Here is a 17,187-nt window from a genome sequence, read left to right on the forward strand (position 1 = left end):
TATGTATGTGTTCGATCTAATTATTGAATTATTCGAATTAACCTGCTTCACAGTAGGGCAATCCTTCTTCGAGGAAGAACGGGCTGTTACCAAAGAGTTTGCCGCAATAGGAACATTTGAAGCATTCAGGGTGGAAATGCTTTCCAATTGCGTTTAGACAATCCTAAAATCGATCGGAAGAGGAATTGATCAATATAAGTTTAAGTATAAGTTTAGTTCAAGTTTTCTTTTTTAATGATATTTCCATTTTAAGAAACGAAACTTACGCCTTTGATTTTGTTGTTGCATTTGTTGCAGCTTGGCGCGATGAAACGTTCGAAACAATATTCGCAGTAGAGTTGTCCCTTCTCTTCTACGAATCCGATATCTTGTAATGGTCGACGACATTGTGTATTCACGCAGACAAAGTGATCAGGGCACCAAATTTGTCCCAGAGCCGTGATGAATGGTCCCCTGAACGATTATAACGATTACTTTTGTCATCCAGATTTCTTTTTTCTTCTTTTCTTTTTAAAGATAATAATTTAACGCGAGGAAGCAAAACACAACAAATCAAAACGATAATTGCCCATAAATCGATCATTTTTTACGAACCTTATACACTCTTTGTCGTTTTTACAGCACACTGGCTTTATGACGAGACCATTCGACTTGTGATTAGTATTTTCTTCGTTAGCTGTTAACATCGTGCAAACAAGTTAACATTGTTAATCACATTAAAACAAGGTTTTTAACGAATTAAAGCTATTCAAAAATCGAATAAAAAAAAATAGTTGGTCAAACAGTTGTGCTCTCAATTTATGTACATCTGCAGATTCTTTCTTTGGCATTTACAATAATAACAAGCAATTTCAAAAAAGAGAGAAAAAAAATATATATAAAAATATTCTGTACAAAAAACAAGAGAAAGAGATTACAAAATCGTTGCTGCGTTTTCTAACTCTAGCAATGTGTCCTAAAAAAAAAAAAGAAGAAATGGGATCGAGTTTTTGATCGCAAAGAAAAATTTGTAAATTAACCCAAAAAAATAGTTTAAAGACACCACAATCGTCGGTGAGAGAGAGAGAGAAAGAGAGAGAATCCCTTCCCAAGCGTACGTTGACGGAACGAACGAGTAAAAAAAAAAAAAGCTATTCAAAAATCATCGTCGTTCGTTGATGGAGGACGGAAATAAAGATAAGAAAAGGAGAATGCGGCAAACATTGAAAAAAAAAACACAACAATCGGCACACCTAACAGCAAACAGGGGGGAGTACCTGACATAAGAGTTGCAATGGGCGCAGAGGGGCAATCGTGATCCCGGTCCAGTTGCTTGGTTTAGGATCCCCCTTCCTCGCTTTGGCGCGCTGCTACCAGCGAAAGTTCCGCTCTTCGACCCGGCACCACCGAGACCACCGACTCCGGTACCTAGATCCGGGTGGGATGACAAATTTGGTGGGTCTACTAAACTTTGGGTATTACTAGAGGGTTCACAATGGATACCGTCCTGACAGTAATTTTGGGTCTCACATTGATTACTGGTGGTGGTCGAACATTGACCGTTCGATTGACAACGGGTTTCGGTTGAGGAACAATAGCTTTTACAGCAATAGCTCTTAGTCTCGCTGCAGCTTCGAGCTTTTTCGCATTGTTGAGCTTCGGGCTTGTACAATTGGACGGTGGGAACGTTCTGGCCGGTTCTCCCGGTTTTGCAAGTGAGTCGCGCTAGCTGCCCGCTCAAATTAGTGCGAGGCTTGTGAATAGGCTCGAAGGAGTTCCTACTTTGAGAGCAAGGTGGAGGGGGTTCGTCGTAGGGGAATGGTATCTGAGGGAAGGGAAGTTTGGCCCTCGAAGGAGGTAAACCGGGCTTGGTGCAAGGGGCTACGCAGACCGAGCCATCGGGACAGGGCGATACGCAGATTCCAGATTCCGGGCAATTGGGAGGGATCTCAATGTCGCAGGCTGGCTCTTCTTTGCCGCAACGGCCGGACGGTTGGCCGCAGGTCCCCGTCTTCATCCCGAAGCACGGGGAGACGCAGACTCCCGACCTGTCCGAGGTTGGGACCACGCACACCCCTGATTTTTCGCAGCAGGGAATCGGCCCTTCGCAAGGTACCACTACTACCCCTGCTTTCGTGCCTTGGTCGGAGTGAGCTTTGCATGGTAACACGGTTACGCCGGTGTCGGGACACGGTTTCGATTTCTGGGGAGTCGCGTAACTAACGTGGCGCACCTCCGTCGAGCTGCTGTATACAGGTTGGGGAGTTTCCGAAGCCATGGGGCAAGGTAACGAGGGTTTGGAGGGGCTCGTTCTACCGATCGCGCAGACGGATGGCTTAGGCGGCTTCTCTCGTGGCTCTGGCAATGGTCGAGCTGGGACTCTCTTCTCGCATCTCTCAAAATCTTCCGTTACTTCGAGCGATTTTTTCGTCACCGATTGCTTTTGCTCGTGCGTTTCTTTGCTGGTCATGTATCGTTTCTCCTGGTATTGAGCGTGAACCGCGTCCGTGGGTTCTTGGCCCGGGTCGTCGGTCCGTTTCTCGTCGAAATCCACCGTCTTGCTCGCCACGTACTCGGCGTGTCTATGCCCGTCGTCCGTGTCCTCGTCTATTTTGTAGGAAACACTTTTCTTGGTGGGGAAGTGTATGGCGCTTCGCTTAGGCGGAGGATCCTCCCTTATTCTTGGCGCGTGGGCCTTGACGAAGCAGGAGGGCGGCTCCGGCGGCCCTTGAGCAGGCGACTTCGATCTTCCTGCCGTTGGAGTGGGAGTTCTACTCGGTTGGTACGTGTGACTCTCCACCGCGCCTTTCCTCGTCGCCACCAAGTATCTCTGATAAGAGGGAATAGTGTCCGGCTTCTTCAACGTGGCCGTTATAGCTTTGCTGCATGGTGTCTGCGGCCTCGATCTCACGGGAGAAGAGTCTCTCAGGCGATAATCGGGCGGTGGAGTGGGCAAAGGCCGAGGGGTGGACGGTTTGGGAGGTGGTTCCGCGCGGGTTTTCCCCTCGCCGAACAGGATATCGGAAGGGGGCCAATGGACGCCTCCTTGAAGTACAGGAGTCTGAGAACGGCTCGCGATTTTCTGATCGTCCGGCCCGATCTCGCGGCTGAGGGGCGTGTACGGGCGTTCAGGCGCGATCATTAGCGCCTCCTGAAACGGGGATATCGGTCGGAGTTCTTCCTTCGGAGGCGGTTTAGGTCGACACCTGTGATCCAGGTATATCGTCTCCTCGGTGTACACTTCCTTCACGCTCGAGGATGTACTGAGAGGCGTGTAAGGTCGGTCAGGCGCGGTCGTCAAGGCGTTCACCATCTCGGATTTCCACTCTTTCGGGGTGGAATTCTGAAGAGCGGAATGGGGTATCGGTTTCGGGCCTGTGTCGGTCTGCTTCACGAATTGGACGCGTTTTTTATTAGTCTCCATGATCTCTTGAGCCGGGGGATACTTGGAGCACACGCGTCTATCCTTGGGTGCTTGTTGATCCCTCAAACTTTGATGGACCTGCACCTGTTCCCTCAGGCTCTTCTTCCGATCCTCTTCGATCCCCTTTCTTCTTACGCGCTCTTGAACCAATACCTCTTCCGTGATCTCCTCGTAGGTCTCTTTCACGAGTTTCTTCTTCCCGGGGGTGTCGCTTTCCTCTTCCGTCACCCTTTCTTCGCGGACCACCGTTCTTCCCAGAGGTTGTTCCCGAACTTCCTCCACTTCCTCCGCCTCCTCTCCTTCGAAAGTCACGTGCCTGCTCCGCTCTTCTTCTTCCTCCCGTCTCCTACGCTCCTCCTCCTCGCGCCTTCTTCGTTCCTTCTCTTCCTCCTCCTCCCTTTGCCTTCTTCTCCGCTCTTCCTCCTCCTTCTTCCGCCTTTCCTCCTCCTCTTCCTCTCGCTTCCTCTCCTCTTCCTCCCGCTTCGCTTTCTCCACCATCTGTTGCACATCTACCGCAGAAGTGACCACCTCCGCGGATTCCACCACCGTCCTTTCCTCCGTCTCCTCCACTTGTCTGTCCACGTGAGTCGATGTTTTCCTCTCGTAAATTTCCTCCGACTTTTCCTCCACCGTCTCCTCCACCGTCTCCTCCCTTTTCTCCTCCCTTACTTCCTCCTCCCTTTCCTCCTCCCTTCTTCCCTCCACGGCCGTAGGAGGGGTGGTGGGACGCACGGGAGACGGAATTCTCTCGATAGTCTTCTCGAACGTCATTTTCTTCTTCACGTGCATCCCATCGACGTCTTCCTCCGACGTCTCCGTCACGAAGTCATGCTCCCCTTTGATCCCTCCGACACCTTCCTCCTCGATCTCGTCCGCCGTCCTCAAATCGGTCACCTCCTTGTCGATCTCCGTGATCTCCTCCCTCGCTTCCTCCTGCCTAGTTGTCGCGACGTGTTGGGTGGGCAGCGGTGGCTTCTCGCAAATCGTCTGTTCCCGCCTGCAGATCTCGGATCGATATGAACGATGCTCCTCCCGGAACGGTTGATTCCTCTCGCATATACGTTCCCTTTGGCATATCTCCTTCTGATGGTACTTCTTGCACACTTTCGGCGGCTCGATCCCGTAACTCTGCTCGTAGAGATTGGCGCCAGTCGTGACCGTGGCTGTCCACGGTCTCGGCACCGGTTGAACGATCCTGGTCGGCGTCAAGGATCTCCTCACGCTGTCGGTCGAGCTAGGCCTCGAAGTTACCTCGCTCCTCGACTGCCTCCCCGTTGCCTCGACCAGCTCGACCCTCCTGTAAGTTGGCCCCGGACAACTGACCCGATCCATGGCGCTCTCCACCTCGCGATCCGTACTCTCCCCCCTCTTCCTGGTCAGTGCTCTTTCGCAAGCCTCGATGCAAGCCTTCTTCTCCCTCACCGCCTGTCTACTCCTTCGATCGAGGGCCGGATTGGGATCGATGTACAAAGGACTTGCGGTCGGATAGGTGATATCCTCGATCGGTTTTCTGGGTGGCCAGGAGAGACTTTTCGATTTCACGGACGAGCTCGGCCGACACTCGGTTTTCGTATCCTCGACGATCTCGTAATAATAGGACCTTTCCTCGTGGCTGGTCTCGGTCGAGTTTTCTGGGATCGGGATTCGGGGTTCGAGGGAGATTGTGGGTTTTTTTTTCGCGACAGAGACGGGATCGGGATGGAATTTTTTTACCACAGGGTGCGCACAGTCGGAGGCGGGCAAACGGTAATCAGATTTACAAGATGTACAAGACACAACAAACGAAAACACGCGCGTGTTTTTTTTTTTTTTTACAACACAGGCGGGGTAGGTGTTGGAGGAGTGTCGGGGGTGTGTTAGAAAGAACGAAAAAAAAAAAAAACAAAGAAATCAGCTGTGAGTAAGAAGCACATTGACCGACACGTGCCCGTGATCCTTTCTTTTTTTTTCTTTTCTTTCTTTTCTTTTTCTTCTTCTCTAAGTATAAATTCATTGTTGGCGACATCGTGTCGAATGATAACGGAATTAATGGATCGCGGGCACGTCCAGGGCGCTAAATAAAAAAAGAAGCGCAACTTAAGAACGAAAAAAAAAAAGAAATGATAAACGATAGCCAATAATCATGGTTCACACTGATCTCATGATCGAGCAGCTACGTTTAAGCGGCGAAAAACCAAAAGTTCGTGAACGAGATGATTGATCAAACGCGTTACAATCGCACTTCTCCAACATCAAATTCGGCACACTTCGTCGTTGAATATATATATATATATGGTATAATGATATATTATACATACATCTATATATATATATAGTGTAATATTTCGAAGATCAATTGCATCTCTGAACAATCGTTAGGAAAAAAAAGAAAACACGTATTTCGAGCGCAATGGGTTAGCATCTCGACCTTGAGTGCATCTCGAAGGTAGCGATGCGAAGCTAGGAATGAATGTAGTTAATCAACGATACTTTGAAGGGCCTTGAAGATGTGTGTGTATGTGTATGCGTGTATGTGTGTGTGCGCGCGCATGTGTGTATCGTGTAAGTGTACACGAATGGAAAAAAAGGAGTAACATGTATTGAGCGAAGAGATTTGCTCGGCTTAACTATCGCTTTATTTAGCAATCATTAAGTTTTCAACACTTTACGAGAAAATCATTTCGATCGACAATAATATACACGGATTCGACACACAATCCTTTCAATCTCGAAATAACTGATTCCTCGATCGAGTTCAAGAAGACAGAGAAAAAGAGAGAGAGAGAGAGAGAGAGAGAGAGAGAGAGAGAGAGAGAGAGAGAGAGAGAGAGAGAAAGAGAGAAAATCGATCGAATAATTGGACGTTGAAAAAAAAAAAGATTTAAATTACGAAATAGGAATCGATTTTTTTATTATTTAGAGATTAAAGAAGAATCGTGAATGTCGAATATAAATAAAATTATATGCATAGAAATATTGGATCGTTCGATTCTGTCAGCTGTCAGCACGAAGAAGGCGACGGCGCAGCTGAGAGCTACCGACTCATGCGAATGTGAGGGAGAAAGGTCTGGGTTTCGGGTTGAAAGATGGACCGGCTGAAAAAAGATAAGAAAAGAAAAAATTATGTCCGGGAATACGACTTTCGAATCGAAATATCAATTCGATTTCCCGATTTTGTAAACCATCCCCTCTTCACTGGTATCCTATAATATATAATCGCTAGTATATAAAATCTCTTCGACACTAATGTCGCGCAAGAAGTAGTGCAAGAAAATTAAAAAAAAAAAAATAAAGAAAGATACGTAAACGGGATAGCGATAGGAAAAAACCAACACGTGCGCAAAGTCTCGTTACATAAGCTCTCTCTCTATCGAAACAGACTCATTTATTCAGGTCTCTATTTATTCGGGTCCCGAATTCAATCGTCCCAGTTTCGTTTCGAATTCAAGTCTGCATCATCATCGTCATCCTCATCATCATCATCATCGTCATCATCTGTTGCTCCATACGATGAATACGATTAAATATTTAAACAATCGTGTCATCGATGATGACGAGATAACGATCGAGATTCTTCTCCTTTCGAAGACGAAATCGACGACAGCTCGCCAAAATTCGCCGTCGATGAGCGAATAACGAAAGAATAAGCTCGTAAATGAGAGAACAATCGATGATCGATCGTCGTGAGCGTCGAATCAACGAACGAAGATGCGAATGGAGAGCGAGAAAGAGAGAGAGAGAGAGAGAGAGAGAGAGAGAGAGAGAGAGAGAGAGAACATGTTGCGAGGGACGTAAGCCAAATGGGGCATATTAGCCAAAGCTAGAAAACTCGGTCAAAAGGGATCCGATTTTCGTACGCCTCGTTGCGAGATAATTTTTGCTCGTTCATCAGTGGCGAGAAAAGACCTATTTGCGACAACAATCGAAGACAATGCGAGGCCAAGGATAATGCGAGGCGGATTCGCCATTAGGATTACGAACGCGATCGACCAGAGAAAGAGAGAGAGATCGTTCCTTCAGATATGCCAAACGAGAAAGTCGAGCTTGTCATCGGTAATTTATACGACCGCAATTTCCGCTTTTGTTTCCTCCTTGGATTCCGGGCTGACATGCCTGTGCCGTGCTTGTCGTAATTATCGTTAGAATGCTCGCGACGCGACGCGGAATTTCATGCACGTAACCGTCGGTTGGGGCGAAAAGCATAAGGTACTTCTTTAAAAATCGTGCTTCTGCGAAGGACGAAGGAATTCTTTTTTTTTTTTTTTTTTCTCCTTCTCTGCGATGTGTTCATTTTTATTCCAAGAGAAAACACTGTTGTTGTTACGTAATGACGATGTTCAATTATGTAATGAGAAGCCGTGGACGGATGAACGATTTCGGACGCGAGTTTCCGATGAATAATTTCTCTGAACGATTCTCGAATGAGAATCTTCACCTTCGACGGAATAGATCTAGCCGCGATTGTGAATCGTGAATTGTGAAGGATGATGTTACTTACCGGTCACAGTCTGACTCTGGGGTCGTGGCAGAGTGCTACTTCCTGTGCTCGCTAGCGGAGGGGACGATATATTCGACGATCCAAACGGTTTAGGACCAATTAAATTGTTCGACGTTGGTGCCTGCGTGAAAAGAAAATATTTTATTATTCGCTCGTTCTTTTTTCTTTTTTTTTTATTCGCGCAAAAAGCGCGATAACGATGAGTAGAATGAATGTTAAACGATAATAAAATATTGACTAAACGATGAACGTTGCATTCCAACAACAAATGCGATGATAATGGATGTACATGTATGATTTCATGATTGAATAGTGAGAATTAGCGAGGCGTGGTGACAAACAACATGACAAAATGCGGTGCATATCGCTACGACCAATGAACTAGTTAAGCTCTGGACGAATCGAAAGTTTTGGAAACAGAAATCGATCAGAGCATCGATGATCATTTTTTTCTTTTTTATTCGCCACTGCCTTGACACCATGTCTCTTGGGAAAGACACTAGGAGAAAAAAAAAAAAGAAGAAGAAGAAGAAGAAGAAAAAAATACACGATCATACTTATCGAAAAGCTACCGTAAGCTAATTTTTTTTTTTTAATCCACACTTATTCAGCATCTTTCCTTTATAAATAACAACTTTTTGAAAGATTTTTCTTCGAATCACCGTTATTTCACGCACTTAAATCACGAACTCGATTATACATGTATATATATATATATATATATATTTGGAAGCACGATTCAAACTTTTTTACATATTAATCACACGGTTTTAAAGGGAATTCTTTCATAATTTTCCATTCTTTTTAAACTATCGATCGACGTACTTTTGTGGAGAACATATCTCTGGTACTCAAAGCAGCGGCACCGCGTTCAGCGTGATTTTCATCGGATCTCTAAGGACGTACCTTACCCTTAAGCGTAAGGTAACGAGTGTGAAACGTTTAAGACGAGTCGCGTTGGGACATTACCTGGACTGATCGGAAACTGGGTGGATCGACGGGCGTAGTGCCAAGGCGGGTGGGCTGTAATACATAAAACGACAGAACGATGTCACGTGGAAGTGGCAACTTAAAAAAAAGGGGGGAAGGGGGGCGAGAGTTGTGGCAACACGCACACTCGTAATCGCGCCAGGGTAATTAGTCACAGCTTCGAAATAATCGTCGCCGACGCGAATGATCAAGATTCCCGGCTGGCAAAACCTATTCTTGTAGCCCTGTGATATAGGGAAGTTCGCGAAACAGAAGGACGATCAGGTCGAATATAATCATAACGATTATCATAATAAGTTTCGTAATTAGTTGTATCTTTCCTCCTCCGATCCGAGCCTCGCTTCCTCCTTCCGTCTCTGTCCGTCTATTCATTTTTATTTAGATCCGCATTCTCCTTTCGATTTGATTCAGCGCGATATTTTCAACGATTGTTTACCTTCTCCGTATTCGTATCATTATAGTTATACATAAAGGAATTATTCTGTCAGAAAGTTTTGGAAACAGCGTTCGACGACGATGAGGGGGCAATCAAATTATTTAATTAAATTACTTTTCTCTTTTTTGGGACGAACAACGAAACGACCATTTTTCCAATCGGATAAAATTCACCGGATTAATTAATTGCGAACCTCTGTGCAACCCGTCTGAATGGTGATCGTGCTCGTAAACGTTTTCGATTCCCAGTTGCAGTTGCCGTTGCTGATGTATCCGTTCTTATCGAGGGGCGAGAGCTGAGAATTCGGGGATCCGAAGTAATCGGGAGTACTCGAACGATTGCAAGCCTGGAAAAGCGATTAGTGGCGAGCGAAAAAAAAAAGAAATACCACACACACACACACACACACACACATACTATGTTACATCTTAATTATTTTCATCCTAATTTTCTCTCGGGATCTGGAGAATCTTCGTATTCTCTTCCCATCGATTCTATTACTACTACTACTACTACTACTACTACTACGTCTTCTTCGTAGCAAGCGATCAAACGAATATTAATTTGCTTGTCACTCGTGAAGCAAAACAAACTCGAGATATGATAATAATAATAATAATAATAATAATAATAATAATGATAATAATAATAATAATAATAATTGAAGGATGAACTTACAGAGAATGGTTGGGGCGACGATGCGTGATTGCTCAAGGGTGGAGATAACGGAGCATGCGCGAGAGCGGCGGAAATGGTGCTCGCAGGAGCCTTATTACCGCCCCTGAAACGTTTTTATTTAGCGCGTTATTTAAATTCTGCGCATATTTCGCGCATGATTCTCCCCGATTTCCTTATGATTCAACATTACTTACGGTGGTATAGTGATTGGAACCATGCCAGCAGGTGCATTTTGCCTGGCGACCAATTTCGCGTGTATGTCGCAATACAATTTGTTGTTGATATTATAGTAGCCGACATTTTTCAAGGAAGTGCCGCAAGTGGAGCATTTGAAACACTCCACGTGAAGATTCTTGTCCTTGATTCTCACGAAGACACCTCTGCGGAGAGAGAGAGGGAGAGAAAGAAAGAATAATCGATTAGAAGAGAGGTTTTTTTTTTTACATGTGTTCGATTGGTTTTTCTTTTTTTTTTTTTTCTTTTTTTTTACATAAAGGGTTGAGAGTGCTTTTGCTTGTCTGATGTGCCACGAGTTTTTTTTTTTTTTTCTTTGCTACAAGTGTCGAGAAAAAAAAGTGGGGACTGGACTCGATACCTCGACGAAAGAGGCCGAGAATGCAGGGTTCGTGTTACACGTGGTGTAATTTTTGAGTAATTAAGATTTACTGGTGATCGTGATGCTCTGTTAAGTGAAATGAATCTCAGTTAATTCTTAATGAGATACACATCGTTTGTTCGAGAGATGAATAATGTATTCTTGATAAAAAAAATTGATAAAAAACATTGCTTAAAATTATTTAAAAATATGGATACGTATACGCGAACGTTGTTGTATAATAACAATCGAGAAATGAAGACGAGAAAAATCGCGAAACAATGAAAAAATTTTGTTTGAGACATTCGAAAAAGAAAAAAATGTTCGAATGTTCTTGACAAAAAGGGAAGAAAAAAGAATACGTAGAAAAAAATGTACAAAAAAAACACAACATTGATACAAAAAAAAAAAAGAAACACGTTCAAAAACAAAAAAAAAAAAATATCACAACATTGAAAGCCATTGGATCTATGCCATCCCGGCGATTACGTACCAATATGTAATTCGACACAAAATGACACAAAGAATGCCAATGATACGTTGAAAAGATGCGATGGAGGTCGAAAAAAATGAAAATATTAGATCTTGCTAATCAATTCCTATAAAAATTAAGCGAGAGGAAGCTTTTACAATTGCAAATGATATCCACACTTTTCCATAGAGAAAATGATGAGAATGTTCGTGAATCGAAACATTTATTTATTTACTTTTTTCTTTTTTTTTTTTTTTTTCTTCGAAGAAGCGATATCGACGACAGAGGCGACAAGAGAAAGGGTTCTGTGCTTCCATTCCAAAAAAACATAGCGGCAAAACGTGCACGTGTACAAAACACCAATTACGATTCGAGTATCGATCTACGAATGGACGAATGCATAAAGATCCATAAAGATTTCTTTCTCGTCTATATATCAAAAAAAAAGCATTTCGAGATGATACCAGGCGACACGACAACAATCCAGGCGGTCATAATTCAGCGTGTATGTACAATATATATATTTTTTGTCTTTGGTTACGAAACGTTACGCTAGGAACGAGAGTCACGATTCGATGAATAATAATATAAACATGAAAAAAGCAAAAAGAAAGGGAAAAAAAAAAAAAAAGAAAAATATCACGGAATCGCGAACTCGTTCCTGCCCACATACGTGCTTACGTTACTTCTGCACATGTGAAAAGCGACATATCGTCGAAACAGTCCGGTCCATCTCGACCGTGCAAGGAAAAAGAGAAAGAAAGAGAGAGAAAGAGAGAGAGAGAGAGAGAGAGAGGATTTCACGTTGAATAGTTACACGATCACTCGGTCGCAGTTGTTACAACGAACACCCGATGATCCCGAGGGGGAAGAAGAGGAGGACTCCTGTCGTTGCACTTGATGTTTCGACGACGGACTTTCATTGAAATTGACGGCTGAACTCCTACTACCATGGAGTGCATGAAAGAGAGGCGTGGGTGATCTCGGCGAAGTGGCTCTTCCGCCAACGGCGTGGCTCACCGACGAGTAAAACTCTGTTCTCGAAGAAACTACGGCATGGAAGTAGAGAAACCGTTCTGTGACTCGACCAGTACGAAGAGATAATGTCTAATAACCGTGAGCGCAACGAACAACAAAACGAACTGTTCTATCTCCCTTAAAGGGGGAGTAAGGGGAGGGTGAGGGGGTTTATCCTCTGTCATCTCTTGTCCTCCACGCGTCCATCGATTTCCAAGTCGTATCGAACCCTTCTCGCGTCCTTACTTCACTCTCGTTACTTCTTAAAAGAAATCGAATCCAGTTTAAAAAGAAAAAAAAAAAAGAAACACGAATGAAGAAGAACGCGTTTCACGGAGGATCCAATTCGACGTTGGGGATCGAAATGGTGAATAATTGTGCCACTTCTCTTCCACTCACTCGTCGAAAGGGAATCGTTTCTCGTAGCCGCAACTAGATATAGAATCGTCCTATCTTCTTTTTCTTTTTCTTTTTCTTTTTTTTTTTTTCTTTTGCCCCTTTCCCGTTCTCCATGTCTCTGAAAGAAAGAAAGTAACGACCGAGAGGGCGATGCGCCTCTTGGCGTGAACTTACACGATGAGCCTCTCGCATTCGGCACAAACGTTCTGTCCAGGTGGAAGGCTCGATTGCGGCGTGGACGGTTGCGACTGCTGCTTCGTTTCCGGTGCCGAGACTGGCCTCAGTCCTGCCAGGGCCGGCGAGCACGGCGTGATTACGCCGCTCTGCGCAGTTGGCTCCGCTATTTCGCAAAGAAGTTATCGTACCGGCATGCACCAGGCTAACTGGAGCCAGTTGATCCAATCGTTGAAAAATCGCTGGAGAGATTATTTATCGCGCGTCACGCTCTTTTTAACGATTCCTTCGTTCCACTGTTACGCGCCCGACTACCGTTACAACAACCCGTATGCAACAACTCTCCAAAGATTTTTCTTTGATTTCTTTCTTTTTTCTTTTTTTTTTTTTTTTTCTTTCATTTCATTTCGTTCACAACAATTATATGTATATATTAAACAACAAGAGAGAAGCAAGTGGAATCTCGAAATATAAATTTCATAGATCAAAAGGGAATGATGGATCTTTCTCTTTCTCTAAATTAAGAATTTCCTGTAAACGCTGATCGATTACTAACCGGGTTCCGGTGTCTTTGGCTCTTTGTCAGCTTCCTGAACCATTTTGAATACCTCGCTGTTCTCGGCATTGTAATTCTTCTCGTTCTTCTTGAAATTCACTCTGCAAACAATCGTCACGCTCTGTTATTATCCTATCTCAATATATCCAATATGCTTATATATTTTCATTATCTTGGACAACAACAACGATCCTATTCTTCTTACCCGAGCACACCGCCGGCTAGAACTTCCGCTTGCGCGGAAAGAGTCTCCGCGATAGTCTCCTCGCTGTATATACCTACTGGGCTGTTGTACTGTTTGTTAACGATCGATTTAATCGACCCGTCTCCCGTTCCATTAAGCTGCAACACGAATAAACACAAATAAATCATCAAATAAATAGTCCGCTGGCTTCGTCGATTAACGAGCGACACTAACGAATGGTTTCGGACTGAAATTGTGACCGCTCCCTATGAGCGGCCCATCTTGTTTCTTGGCCGCCAACGATGTTTTCGTAACTGGAGCTATATTGCTCAACCCGCTGGTAGGGGACGGCGAGGGCAGGGTAGAGCTTATCGGAGACACGTGCGGTTTCCAGGTACCTCCACCTCTGTGAACAACCAGCAAATCGAGGTGAATCGAAATGATAGCTAGACAGAGCGGATGATATGGATGAGAGAGGGGAAAAATGTTGAAAAGATTCGGCGGTGTCTGCCTCTACCTCTGTACGGTCAACTCGAAGTTGTTCCCGGCTCTCACGATAACGTCCTGCGCGTCCTTGTGCCTCAGGTTGTACATCTCCGTGTTATTCACCCTGATTACTGCATCGCCGGCCTTCAGACCGGCCGCTTCCGCCGGTGATCCGGTATTCACCTGCGATCGACAAAGTTTTATTTACTACTTAATCGTACGAATTTATCGCTATTTTAAAAATGCTACTTCTGTTTCTTTCGTTTTAGGTAAAAAAACGATCGATGTTATCTAGGTTTATGGAAGGAGGGAAGGAAGGAAAGCGCGGACACAGAAGAGATTCAGAGAGAAGAAGAAGAAGAAGAAGAAGAAGAAAGCTTCCAACTATATTTGAGTGCACGCGGCTCGTTACACCCCGAATGCCCGGGTACTGTGCATCCATTCATGCGAGGATGTTGGAAAAAAGAGGATTCGACCGAGAACACGAGCAGAGACGTCGAAGATAAACCGGGAGGAGGGTTTATTGAAGTCTAAGAATACGTTTTTTGCACCGTCTAAAAATCCTCCCAGCTTATTTCTCGCGATTCATTAATCGTAACACGAGGCTTAAACGATTGATTACCGTCCGCTCGCGGATCTGTTTACATCGAAGAGATGGCGAAGTGCATTTTGCGGAGAATTCTTTTTCTTTCTTTCTTCTTTCTTCTTTTTTTCTCCTCCCTCCTTTTTCTCTCTCCACGAGTTCGAATTGCGTCCAATTGCGACAGTGCCGATCGTCGTTATTTATGCATCTCGCCGCTTTATCTTTCCTCGCCTTATTCCAACTTCACCAGACGACGGTCGGCAATTAAGGAAATGAATTACTTCGCGTGATCAATGAGTCGCTTTAAATCATCATAATTTATCGCATTACACCTCGCGCTGTTATAATCGCGATTTTGCTCCAAGTTAATTACGCTATTAATATATTTGGTAACCGAAGGCGTGCGCGAAGGATTAGCGCTCCGCTCCTTTTCCTTCCTTCGACGAAACGAAGTTGATCCCTTTTCGACCAGTCGCTACATAATCGATATACTTTCAAGAGGAAGAAAACGAGAAATTCTCATTAAGAGCCTCCCACAGCTAGAACAGAGATCGTTCCTTTTCTCTCTCTCTCTCTCTTTCTCTTTCCATTCCACGAGTGGAATCTCTAGAATAATTAATAGACGTACGCGATCGATTCAGGCCCTCGAGTTCTTTCTATAGATACGTCTTTACGTTCGATGATTTGTTATCGTTATTTTTATTAAAAGATTTCCCCTACTCGATACAGTTTATAACCAACTTCGAGTCAATTTTTCGTATACGACGAGAAAAAGATATATAAATATACAAATATATATGCGCATCATTCACGAAACACAGCAAAACGCGGTATATTCGACGATAAATCGAGCGATCTTCCTCTCTGGATTTAAGCTCGCGTCACGAAGAGGCGAAATCAGGGCAGAGGGTGAGTTGTTCGATTCACACGTCTGCCTCCAGAAATAGGAACGCGAAGTTGCGTCATCGTTGTTGTCGTAATAGTTGGATACGAACGCGCGTTATTATCAACAGCGAGTGTAATACCTCCGGGAAAGAGGAGGAGGAATGGAAATTCAATTCTCCCGTAAGGATCTCTGATCGGCGAACGAGATCCGCGATTGCCGATTTATATCTCTCGAGAATGAAATAAACGAGTCAAGGAACTCGAGATGTTCCCTCTTGTGTCCCTCTGGGTCCACGAAAACGTAGGACGGTGGAAGTCAGGGTTAAGCGCTGGTGGCCACTCTACGTGAAAGGCTGACTCTAAAAATAGTCTTGGACCGGTTTAAAAATAGGCCCCACACAAACACACACTCGCTCGTGTACAGCGAAGAGAGGAAGCGAAGCCGAGTGTTTTGAGTCGCATCGAGATGCAACGTAGCCCCGTACGTATGACATATCGGAGCCCAGGCCCGTGTATTCATTCTACGAACGACGGTGGTTCCTGCCACCGTGGACCGCGATGAATGAACGAGTACGCGCGGACATATACGCGTTTCGAGCGTGCACCAACTGCGAGTGAGCGAGCGGCCGAGGCGAAGCGCGTGCTTCGGGTAATAATAGCCCTCTGACAATTTTGGACAAAGTATATAGAGTTTGCCTTCCCTCGCCCTTCCCTCCGCCTCCAGCATATATGCCCTGTACTGACGATCGCGCGATTAAATTGTCGATGATAGGAAACCAGCTCCCTTTTTCTTTTCTTTACGTTACGATATATGCGTATCGCGTACGGTTAACAAGGCGCTAAATTCTTTTCCTTTCTTCCTTTCTCGTCAAATCGGAGGAAACTTGATAAATTATGTTAATTACGTCATACCGTAATCGCGGACGAAAATGATGTACATTATTTTCGATTGCAAAAGTTATTGGAGCAATAACGCCGGTGGGAGGATCCACGGGAGATCCTTCAGCGGTTGGCGGGGCCATGGAAGAGGTATTATTAATAAACGACGTTTTCTAAAAATACAACCGAAATATGTGCGACGATGCGAGTAGATGCGCTTGAATAGCGGTGGAATCGAGAGGGAGAATACGCCAAGGTGTACGAGGTACGCATTCCGATGGGCGGGTTATCAGAGACGGATCCATCCCACCTTCCATGCTGGAATGCATTTCTGTCCCTTTTTTCCTTTTTTTTTTTCTCTTTCTTCCTTCCTTTCTTTCTTTCTCCCGCTTCGAGAGGACTTAAGGCTCGTTCATACGTGCGTTACTCTCGAAAAACACATGGACACGGGGGAACGGGTATCGGTCAGTGACACCGGTTTTAATCGGACCAAATGAAAGGGAACGCGCTCGATGGAAATAAGTCACCGATACTTTCTTCTTCGTTCCCACTTCGGATTATTAACACCACTGGCCGTTGCTATTGGATTTTATTATTATACAACCGAATAACGCTTGATGGACCTGCAGCTGCAGTAAAGAAAAAAAAAAAAAGGAAAAAAAGAAAAGAAAAAGAAATAAAAAAAAAAGGGAAGGGGGGAAATTAAAATTATCCTCGAATCTGAGCAATCCTGAAGAAATTTGTATAACGTGAAATTTCACGTGGAATTCTCCGTAGGAGGAGGAAGAACTTCAACTTGGAAGGAGAATTCATCGTGTTCGTCGAACGTATTCGATTATCATCCCGCTTTTTCGCGATTCCTTCCATCGGATCCACACCGCGCAAACCGATAAACTTATCTGCATTTGCGAATACTCGCGCCACTCTCTAATTATATATATATATATATATATATATATATATATATATATAA

The 17,187-nt window shown here is 44.5% G+C and overlaps 1 protein-coding gene across 19 annotated transcripts in view; it reads right to left on the reverse strand.

Moving 5' to 3' along the window:
• Positions 1–17,187, reverse strand: part of LOC107999479 (PDZ and LIM domain protein Zasp-like) — a 29,483-nt gene that overhangs the window by 2,851 nt on the left and 9,445 nt on the right. For 2 of the 19 annotated variants that reach the window (XM_062080192.1, XM_062080193.1), the window contains exons 2-14: positions 13,899–14,050; positions 13,616–13,787; positions 13,403–13,539; positions 13,198–13,298; positions 11,869–12,100; positions 10,179–10,364; positions 9,985–10,087; positions 9,500–9,652; positions 8,850–8,903; positions 7,881–8,001; positions 1,257–5,034; positions 267–453; positions 43–163 (exon numbers count right to left, since the gene is read on the reverse strand). In XM_062080192.1, the coding sequence (XP_061936176.1) occupies positions 43–163; positions 267–453; positions 1,257–5,034; positions 7,881–8,001; positions 8,850–8,903; positions 9,500–9,652; positions 9,985–10,087; positions 10,179–10,364; positions 11,869–12,100; positions 13,198–13,298; positions 13,403–13,539; positions 13,616–13,787; positions 13,899–14,050 (5,497 nt within the window). Of the gene's footprint in view, positions 1–42; positions 164–266; positions 454–594; positions 677–1,256; positions 5,035–7,880; positions 8,002–8,849; positions 8,904–9,499; positions 9,653–9,984; positions 10,088–10,178; positions 10,365–11,868; positions 12,101–12,641; positions 12,808–13,197; positions 13,299–13,402; positions 13,540–13,615; positions 13,788–13,898; positions 14,051–15,745; positions 15,950–17,187 lie in introns of those variants that run through there. The other 17 variants (XM_062080195.1, XM_062080196.1, XM_062080197.1 and 14 more) reach the window with 14 other exon arrangements.

The sequence above is a fragment of the Apis cerana genome, linkage group LG10 (assembly GCF_029169275.1).
Source record: "Apis cerana isolate GH-2021 linkage group LG10, AcerK_1.0, whole genome shotgun sequence".
NCBI lineage: Eukaryota > Metazoa > Arthropoda > Insecta > Hymenoptera > Apidae > Apis > Apis cerana.